General features: G+C 31.9%; 2 protein-coding genes across 2 annotated transcripts; both read right to left on the bottom strand.

The window, feature by feature from the left end:
- Positions 1–1,229: 1,229 nt before the first annotated feature.
- LOC120345596 (uncharacterized) lies at positions 1,230–6,267 on the bottom strand. Its single transcript, XM_039415120.2, has 4 exons — positions 3,481–6,267; positions 3,204–3,401; positions 2,881–3,122; positions 1,230–2,410 (listed from the first exon to the last, which is right to left on the bottom strand). Exons 1-4 carry the CDS (start codon positions 3,484–3,486, stop codon positions 2,278–2,280), a joined length of 579 nt encoding a protein of 192 aa, XP_039271054.2. The 5' UTR covers positions 3,487–6,267; the 3' UTR covers positions 1,230–2,277.
- A 145-nt stretch (positions 6,268–6,412) lies between these two features.
- On the bottom strand, positions 6,413–9,928 carry LOC120348497 (carbonic anhydrase-like). The gene is made up of 6 exons (XM_039418636.2): positions 9,815–9,928; positions 9,432–9,473; positions 9,120–9,284; positions 8,206–8,453; positions 7,011–7,244; positions 6,413–6,746 (listed from the first exon to the last, which is right to left on the bottom strand). Exons 1-6 carry the CDS (start codon positions 9,855–9,857, stop codon positions 6,618–6,620), a joined length of 861 nt encoding a protein of 286 aa, XP_039274570.2. The 5' UTR covers positions 9,858–9,928; the 3' UTR covers positions 6,413–6,617.
- Positions 9,929–11,274: the final 1,346 nt, after the last annotated feature.

The raw sequence follows: 11,274 nt of genomic DNA, 5'->3' as shown, positions 1-11,274 counted from the left end.
TAAAATTTGTGATGTCCATTATTGAATGAAATGCAGCAAATTACCTAATATGGTAGATGTCAAGGATTATTTTTGAGTTTATGTCACTTCAGTGATCATTAATGAGAAAATCTTAAATCTCAAACAAAGCGTATTTCGGCATTTTCATCGTATTGTGAGCCATGGATGATGCAAGCTTTAGTGTCGAATAATTTGTAGTGCGAAAAAGACAATTTTAACATATAACTGTTATTTTTGACATGCTAGTAACTAGACTGTACTTCATCTCACTAAATAAAATCATATACTACGAATCAGGTGTATCTCATTTATTTTTGGCATTAAAATAATAAATAAATTTGAAGATGCTTTCGTTACAGTTGTAAAATATAGAAATATTGTTGACAAACAATTATTAAAGTAAACAAACACAAACAAAAACATATTCCCAGCAAACAAAAGTCATTGTATCCATCGCTAAATATTGAGATCAGAATTGTGTGAAAATAATTTTTTGGTTTGTATTTTTATTTCTTGTTTCAAATAGAGAACAAACTTGATTTTTGTTAAATTTAATCAATTTGACGACAATACGAATAATTTAATGTGATCTCAATATTATCATATTGAATAAATTTTTACTGAGCTCAATAAATCGTTAGCGTCATTAGAATTCGGGACAGTCTTCTCGGACTCGGAGCATATTGTTTATTACTCATGGTCTGTTATTCAGTTAATTCCTCTTTGAAATGACAATATTTTTAATGCGATAGATGCTAATGATTATTGTTACGAAAACTAATTCTGGAAATCTGTTTAATGGATGTACCAAATCAATGCAGTGTTTTCAGGAATTGTATCTTAGTCTGATAAAATTCCAATGCCAATATTGTCTACATAATTCTCAAATAAACTTCCATTTTTATACTGCAATAGACCATTCGTAGCAGAAGAAAAAACAAAACAAAATAAACACAAATAATGCATGAAATTTAGAAAATTTAATAGATTGGATAATCTCGATAATGACTTGAATTTTGTAAGTTAACGATAGGCTGAATGTTCAAGTATTTGTGACGAAGCGAAATCTCTCAAAGGGAACAAAGATACCACTGAATAATCAATGGAAGGAGCCCCGTTATGTTAGCTAGGATGAAGGCAATAGTTTAGGCTGTTCTAGAAAAAACTTGTTGTCCTGAGGAAACCCTACTTCGTGATCAAGGACACATACCTATCAAAAACAAACAGTGTGCCATCATTTGTTGAGAATTTTATTTCGCCTTATTTGAGCTAATTGATTTCGTTGAGTACTTTTGACAGTGAAACAAAAATCACTCTTGAGCCAAACTTTGAGTTTTACCCAAAATTTTGCAAAAAGAGCGACGGAAAAAATAAGCAATTGATATTTAGAAGCAGTGGAATATAATAAAAATGATAGTATATAGCAAAGCATGTAACAGCGGCTAATATTTCCCGCCATTTACCTGGTCATATCATTACATCAGATCATACACACTTTTTACCATTGGTTTCAAATTTTTTTTGCTATGGTAGGTCGTACCTAGATGATCATAGATGATAATTTTACGACAAGTGGCGATCGTTCCAATTAACACTTTTGTAGATCTTATTTAGGCTATGTCCGAAGGCAGACAAATTTAAGCGTTTTTTTATAGTTTTGAATTTGACCTATTTGAATCATCTCAAACCAATTTGATAGATTGGTTATCGATGAAATGATGGTCTCTATCAGTGTCCTATACTAGATTGCACAATTTAGTGATTTGTCATCAAATGCTTGTCATTTTCTTTCGCTTTATCACAGTAATTAGTTATTTTTGATTATTCATACCCTTTCTTAAAAGCTAATTTTATTTTTTCTGCAGTTTCTATTATAATATTCCCTAGGACATGATACGTTATCTTTGAACAAGTTTGGATGAGCGTGTATAGATATAATCCATGCGCGTGTATTTCCACCCGATTCCAGTCAAATCATTGTGTAAACAGCTTCAGGCGCTTGTCTTTAAGTATTCTTTGCGTCATGTACAGCCGTGCTTTGCACGAACGTTAGGTAGGACATTTTTGAGGTTCTCTGCAAGTTTCTTGGAAGTATATCTCCGACATTGTGCCTCACACAATTTTTCATTTTACAGTTTTTCTGAAAAAAGCGTCCGAACTTCCAGCTTTCAATCCACCTTTGTTTGATTTTGAAACAAAAAGGCGCTGATATATCGCTATTTGGGGTCTTTCCTCATTTTCTTGAGGTAGATATGGCGTGTAACATGACGCCACCATTCATCCTCGCAATATTTTTCTAAGAGGCATTGGACATCTTCGTCTTGGCTTATCTCTCAAAACGGCCCTCGGTTTACACGTTTCATCGAAAGTAACTTTACAGTATGGGTGTGCATCACCGTAAGATTTCGTTCTGTGGCATGAATAAATATTAACTTGGTAAGCTAAATTGGTCTATTCGTTGGATTGGTTCAATTTATTTTAAAAAGCTAATCTAAAAATAGAATGAAAATCTCAGCCAAATAATCTCTCAACTATTTTTTGGACAACAAATAGGCAATATCGAAATGTGATGTTAGAGTTCTCAAATTGTTTGTTTACCAATGTTTGTTTCATCTGTTTTCAGTGATATTAAAAACAATCAAATAAATTAAATCCTCAGTCAGCAGCTGAAAAAACTTACATAACGACAAAATCCATTCTATAAAAATGGAAGTATTTTAACTACCATTTTCAATTAATCTAATTTATCGACTAAATCATCCCTAAATAGTTTTAGAACTTGTCACACAATTCTTTCAAATTACAGAAATATGGAAGCGAATTGAACGTATGCTATGTTGGACTCTGAGACAAAAATAATAAATAAACGGAAAAACTTACTTTGTACAGCAATAGGATTCCCACGTAACAAAGACATAGTTGATAAAATGAAATTGCGGCATATGTGTTTTTATGTTAAACTTGGGAATAGTTTCATGTTCACATTTAACTAGCACTGCTTCATCTTCTGTCAGTTCAATTTCTCTGTCTTCTGCAAAGTTTGCAAGCATTCGACGTTTTGAATATATAGCTTTCGTTATGGTGCTTTTGAGGGGAACGATGGTAACAACCATACAAGACGCCTGAAAATAATATAACGGATAAATTTGAAGCATTCGAAAATACTGGAATAAGAGAGGCAGAGATAATTTGTGTTAACTTACCACAAACTGTTTCGTTTTTTGACAAGTGCATTGTGCACACGATCCCCTGATCTGGTTGACATCAGCAAAGACATCATTTTCTTTATATTCTACTCCAGTATTTCGGCTGCGACAGCCAGACATTTTGTAACAGTCTGCCGACACAAAGTCAATTGCCTCAAACAGAGTGAGGACTAGTACGATGTAGATTGTGTGAGCCTAAAAAGATTTAATACAAGATGAACTTCAACTACCTTGTGTTATGCCATATATAAAATGATGAAACGCATATACATACCTTCATTTTTTTCTGTTTATCAATATTTTATTTATATTAAATAAAATATATTTTTATTTAGATGCTGTAAAAATATAATCAATAAATATGAAGAATAAATAAAAATTGACTTTTTAAATGCCTAATATGTATATATAAAAAAAAATATATATTCTTCAAACTAGTTTGTACGGCTAAAGTAAATACTTCTGAAAGAGAAAAATCCGTGTGACCGTGTGACCGGAATTTCAGTTTCCTGTCTTTATATATACACGCAAATTATTGCAAACCGAAGGCTTGTGACGTCGAAGTAGATCAATATCATTCAACCTTGGTGATTAGTGCACGACATTCATATCTGAGAAAGTCTTCATGATAATAGCCCTCAGTCAAGTTTGAAATAAAGATAATCCAATTCTTAATTCGACATGTCTAAGCTTAGTTAAAGTTAACAAATTCTTGGATGTCATCCAAATAGTAAGCTCGCTAATTTTAATGTAAACTATCAAACACATAACTTCTTATTCTTGTCGCAAAATCGTCTTCGCACGCGAAGGTTAGAGTTCGTACACTATATTGTAAACAATATTGAAGTTCCATGACACAAAATTACTATTTATTATCTTCTGGGGGCGATTTTTAATTTTGAGGTTTGGGATTTTAAGGTGTACTATTATTTTTATTACTATTTTTTTTTGTAATTTGATATGACCCTCCTCAAAAAGAAAACAAAAAGCATAAATGTCTATGCTTTTGTTTGATCAAACCATAAAATACCAATTTTATTGATTTTATAAGATACAATATCAAACGACAGTGAAATAGGAAAAATAAACATGCAACCTCGACTTTTTAATTAATATAAATTGGGGAAATAATCTTCAAATCCTAAATTCTATTTTTTAAGATAAAATAGACGGCAGAAAACTAATTCAATGTTTTATGCGCAAAACAGTCGCTTCAATTGCCATGCTTACGCTTTATATAATTTCTATATCTTGTGTCAGTAATATTATTAAATTTAACTCATATTGTTTCTTGATATTACATTTGCTATATTTGGTCACGAAAAAAATGCCTTTAGGCGTTACTTTTGCGAAAAAAGCAATGGCATCACAAAAATATTTATATGTTATGTGAACGTAGGCAACAGTTTATCTTAAACAAATTATTTGAGATTAATTTCAACGTGGGCAAACGCTTGAATCTTAGCTATCGTGGTCCATTGTTGAAAAAAGTCTAAAATAAGTTGTCGGTATAATTCTAGTTTGACCATAATTGAAACTCTGATCGCAGGTAGGCGTCCACATACCGCGGTTATGATTTTAATCTATCACCTAAAATTAGATAGCCCACGAGATGGTCGTTCGGGTACATTTGCGAGTTTCGTCGACTAAACAAAATAAATTTTTTAAAACGGATAGTCGGCAATTTTACTTCACTCTGGTTACGATGATTAGCATGAGGTGTGAACCAAATGATTTTAACTTCATTTAACTAACAGCATTAGAATTTGTGATGCCATTCAGAAGGATAGTGGCAGAAGAAAATACATGTAACTCTGTTACCCCCGTTGCCAATTTATCTGCATCGTTTAACCTAGTCGATTTTTAAAGGTTTCTGCTCACTTAATTTGTTGCGCCAGCAAGGGATACATGTTTATTATGTCAGCATAACATACATTCAACTAAAACGCAGACTGAGAAAAAAGCATAACATATCCGAGAATGGCACGGCTATCACCATTTATAAAATATGCTCAGGATTAACAATTATTTTAACCAAACGACAAATTTTCCACTTGAAATGTAGACATTGTCGTGGTTAGCATTAGCACAGTGGAAGGTTTGAAACAATGCATAAAAGATACGCGGCTGCTTATTATCAAATAATGTGATATCATTATATAGTTTGGTGTTAACTCAATTAACATAGCTAGAATGTTTTCTTTCAATTGCCAATCTTTTTCGTTAATTTTCGTGATAAATCTTTGATGTGTTATATCATATTGGCATTCTATAAATGGTAATACAAAAAACTAGTGTGGTTTGGAACCAATTTAATTATCCATGCATGACACAGAACTTACTATTTAATGTTTTACATATACTTGGCAAGATGGTACCTTTGCGAGCAATATTGTATTCGTGAATCGTGACGTGATAAATCCAAAATATTCATGCCAACACTTTAAAGTAATTATGGCTAATTGTTCTTGGAGTACCAAGATTTATTATTTTTCTGTCATAGCCTATACTACTACACTACATTATGTTTGGTTACCTACAACAAAACATTCAGAGTACTATTGTTACACAATAAATACTGGCGTATTGTTTATCCACAACTTTAATATGGAAATGCCTAATTTACAGATTGAATTAATTTTCTACCTCAACAGCTGCAATGAGGAGTCTTATTAACAATAATATTGAAATATTAGAAGAACAAATTTACTTGACTAAGTGTACGTTTCTTTTAACGTCTTGTACGTTTTCGTAGTGATTGTATTTTTATCCAAACGTCGATTATTCCTTCAAAATGAATAAGTAACGAATTTCCGCGATCGCATCAGTAACATGGCAATATTTTCATATATAGCCTCTTTCATTCCACCATGCGGTTATGAATTCGAGATATCGAAATGGGTCGCAAATTTCTTATTGGATAATTTATTTATAAAACTTGAAGCAATAGATCAGGGATGTCTACAGATATGAAATCAATGGAGCGCTATTTTTGATATAATAATGGAGATCTGTTGATTACTCATTCATTCGTAAGGATGAAAGTAAATTTATTGTGAAGCTTGACTAAACTATAGAATCATATTTCTGACCTTAGACCACTAGCATTCTTTGCTTTATCTATTTTATCCTTTGCGTTTCAAACTTATTTCATAAATTCCAAGTCTTAGGCACCGCGCCGCCAATGAAATGAACAACAAACGACATATGTTACGTTCGCATATATTATAAAATTACAAAATTTTATCCATATTTAAAATTTGTTTTCTGATTTGTGTATAAAATATCTGTATAGTAATATTTGTCTAATATGTAAATATATATATATCATATAACCGGTATAGGCTATGATTGCCAGCTGACGTATCAATAAAGTAACGTATACATCATCTCCTTGGCCACATGCACAAATTATTTCCCGTAGCAGGTTGCGGGTTTGGTAATTTTCCTTCCGTTTAATTTCTGTACTGGACGGAAATTACGACGCAGTGGACTTGTTCCTTCTTTGTCTCCGTAAAACATGGTTGTCAGAAGGTTAGCCTGGATTGAAAAAAAAATTGTTTGGAACGAATTATAATATGTAATAGATGTAAAAATACGGATTCGCGTTCAATTTATTTCTGCGGCTCTTGCTTGTATCTGAATATAATTTGAATAATGAATTCTCTCAATTTAATTTTTCTTATTTTAGATTGCATTTCAGTTTGTAGCACGACTAATAAAAAAATTCAAGCATCTATTCATTTCTAATAAGTGAAAGTTTTAAATTTAGTTTTATTCATGTTTCACTAATTAGTTGCCAACCTGTCTCATATCAATTTGAATGGGTTCCTTGAAAACCGTCCAAGTCACAGATTCATAGCAGGGAGGTGTTGTCAGGGATCCAGAATAACGGTAGTAGGAATCGAGATTTGCCGGAATCAGAGTTTCTAGAGAGAATGTTGGCACGATTTGCATTTTACCACCTGCTGTTCTGGCACCTCTCAAAGAATGATAAATCAGATTTCCAAAATACAGATTTTCTTGAGGATATTTGGTCTGAAAAAATTGCAAAAATCGTTGAATAAAATTTAATATTGAAACAAATTATCAATATCATTATCTTAAGCACACCTTATTTAAAATTCTAAGTATCAATATTTTTTGGTGATAAGTTATTTTTTGTCTACAGTTTTTTCCTGTAATTTAGTACTTGATTTAGTATTATCAGGAGCTGAAACGAATTATTTTTCAAGAATTAAGGTATATTATTATGATTTGACACAATGAATCGTTTTTCATTATCCGGATAGCAGTTTATCTGTAGAAAATAGTCTGTTACCCAGTATTTAAGATGGTAATTCAACCACTAGTAAGTATGAAGCTATTATGTTTAAAAATTAAAATAATTCATTTTTTTTTATCTTCAATTTCAACGTAATATGGCAAAGTGCACTCACTATACTTACTAAACTAGTACTACAAGTATAGACCGTTGTGAATATGCACTCTTTCTCTATTTGCAGGAACGATGTATTGTGAATTAGTTCCTTTTAATATAATACCTTCTCATTCAAAGCGTAATTTTTGGACCGGTTTAGTGGACATAACGATCGTTTCAATATTATGTTGTTATTGTTATTTTTCTCCGTCATTATTATTAAAAAATCGCTTTTCCATTCGAATACTGGACCAATTTTCAGTGGGTAAAGATTGATTTTCTTGCCAGAAGGCTATTACTTTTACTCATTTCAAAAATTTCGGTGGACTTCAAGAGATTCGTTTTTTATGTGTCAGAATGAAAAATAGCGACACCTTGTGACGTGTTCATACGCCATTTTGTGTCCAACTGTACTGCTTCGCTTGGTGTGAATATATTTGTAGACTGTGATCTGACGGTACGGTAAACCGTACTGTACTGCGAACAAACGTGTCCATATTTTGGGCGTAGCTCTCTTGTTTACTATTGCATTGTACAAAATTTGAGAATGAATTTCGGGTTAGAAAAGCAAATACTTACATCAATGAACCAACCAAATACAGCGAGTCCGTCAGGTTTGTCAGCTGCTTCAGCGACGGATCCATATTTCTTGTTGTAATGAACAGCGTGTAATTCACCGAAGAATTGTTTGCCGTCAAGTAGATGTTCTGAGCCACCACCATCGGCAGTATTAGCCCAATGTAAATGATATTGTCCAAGAACGGCGGTAAATGGAAGCACGTTGGGATCATTAATCTCGTATGTATCTACGAAGTCTCCGATGACAACTGTAAAGTAACATAAAATTTATACTTTCGAGATTAAAAATTTTAAATATTTTGATGTATTGGTGTCTATGAATATTGAATAAAATTACTGTCATGGTTTCATCCACAGTCGCTAATGAAGTGGTAGTCAAGAAATTTCAAAAGTAAACCAAATAATCGAGTACGATTGAAGTTAATTATATTATGAAAATGATAAACTTCTGATTTAAAATTTAATTGGAATGTGACTAATAAAAAATTGTAATTTTGATCAATTTCTGTCCACTTATTAAAACGCACAGCCTCAACGGCCTTACAGAGTGATGAGTTGCCCACATCGTGTAAAAATATTGCTCGTTTTCCCGAATGTGCCACCAATAACCAGCGGTCGATGATATCAAAAAAGAGAAACAAATGAACCGATTTATGTTCTAATAGCTTTTATTTTGCGATTTTCTTTTCCCAACCTAAATTATTTACCAATACCTAAAACCGAGAAAGAAATTTATGAAAATCATTGTATATTTATTTATAAAGACACGAAAATAGTGATAATGTAGTTTTATGATGATATTTTGACTTGGTACTCGAATATTTGCAGTCATCACAAATTCATTTAAATCTATATGGCTACGCCACAGTTGATAGTTAATTATTCTTCATAGGTCGGAGTATCTACTAACTTACGTGAATGTCCATTATTTGCAATAGTCATTGATTTTGGACGTTTTTCAAAAAAAGAACGACGAACAACTCCTAGAGATTGATCAGTTTTTGCTCTATACGTAGATACATCTATAGGCGACTGTTTTTCACCGTTACATTGGGCAAAGTCAATACCCCAAGTCTCATCTGTAAAAAAAAATGATTTCCTACATGAATGTTAGCCTTTAATATTAAAATCTTTTAACAGTTTAGAGATATATAATTATATTATTTTCATATTTACAATACGAAGAAAAAGTAAATTTAATTATCAATTATCACAATTACACGTACCAGTATTCTCATAATCCCATTTACTTGCATCAGCACTGAAGTCTAAAATACAGAAGGTAATGGTTAATGATAAAACAGGCAAGGTATTTCGGCAACAAATTTGATTGCTCTTGATTATTATTTTCAACTACCGGTACTTGATATTACTGGCGCTACATAGGAACTGAATAAAGAAAATGAGTATCTGAAATTTAGATGCACAAAAGTAAAAGACCAGTCTGTCCGAAAATAATGAGGTGTTTTCTTATCTAGACCTACATGTTTGTTAGTTTAGGTAAAAAGAGAATGCTCGTGCTAAGCAAAACAGTATGTCTGATTATTACATGAAACACTAATATACGCATAATAAATATATATTAACCAATAAGTCAGTCAACACTTACCGAGCAGGCAGATTGCAGTAACCAATAATAGCTTGATAAACATTTTATCTATATCTATTGTAATATAAAGACATGCTCATTAACAATATTACCAGCCATAGTACACTGCACAGTGGTCTATATCGCATGCATTTTAAATAATATAATATTAGAGAGATCAGTTTACCAGTTATATATATATATATATTGTATATTAACAATTCTATTGAAAAATTCTACATTTAAAATCTGACTAAACTAAATTACCTGTCCATGTTAAACATTATTTACCATTAAATTTATAAATGTTTCATAAATAAGTTTCCAAAATAAAAAATCTAACTGAATTTTATTTTAGTCCGTATTTCAATTTTGAACTTAACAAATAACGCTATCTCACAATGAAGAATATACGTCTTGAAATAAGGACTCGCAGTTACATCATGCACTTGAACAACTTTAGTATTATTCCTCAGAACGTGCTCACTAGTCGATATGTTCGTATGGAATTTATAGAACTTTACGTGCGTTCAACTAAACTTTTCGCTTTCTTATTCCAAATTTATACGAAGTTTAATTGATATTCTGATATCTTTCCATCATTATATTCATTGAATTCACTTGACTTAGTATAACCAGCTGTAAAAGCATTAGGTTCTTCGGTTGTTCATCAAAAGTGCAGTATGTCAGATCTTGAAGCAAAAGAAAAACTTACTTCGTATATGTTATTGAGTTCAAAAACACAAACATTGCGATAAATCGACGCTTCAGAGAGGAAAGTAGACCAAAAAGATAAAAACGCAATAACAGTCTCAATTGCAACTAGATACATCTAACTAACTGGGTTAACACAGTATTCAATATTAATTCGAACGTAAGTTCTGAAGGTCGTTCACCCATCATACTAATTTGCCGTTTACCCATATCGCTTCTTATTACCGCTTACCTTGTTACACCGATTTCCACGACCATATTTATATCTCTGAACTGTTACCCCAAAGGCATGTCACAATTATAACAACGACCTTGTTGATTTATAATTGCCATTACAATAAACTTTCTTTAGAAATCAGGTATCTTTTTTCAAAACTGCGTGTCAGTGCAGGCAATAAAACTGACATTTTCATTTTTCAACGACCGAGATGATTGACATTTATTAGCAGCGTTGTTCTTTAAGTTGAAAACCTGATTTTGTGATAGGCTACTTCCATGGCATTAAGGACAAATGATTAGCAGTTAAAATCAGACTATCCTTAGTCCTTCAAAAGGCTCACAAGTCTATGCAGTTGCATTAATTTAAACTTCCCTTTTGGGGAAGCATACTTTTGATGTTGATTTGCTGAAATATCAGCCATTTTTAAAGAAAATGCTACATTTGAATACATTTTACTACATTAAAGCTCAGGTGGACCGTTTATGACAACTCAATATTATAATGATTCGTATTTATATAAATCAAATCCTCACTGAAATATATTTAA

This window comes from Styela clava, chromosome 1, assembly GCF_964204865.1.
Source record: "Styela clava chromosome 1, kaStyClav1.hap1.2, whole genome shotgun sequence".
Lineage (NCBI taxonomy): Eukaryota > Metazoa > Chordata > Ascidiacea > Stolidobranchia > Styelidae > Styela > Styela clava.
Note: the sequence above shows the minus strand (reverse complement) of the source record. Positions and strands in the feature narration are given on the sequence as shown.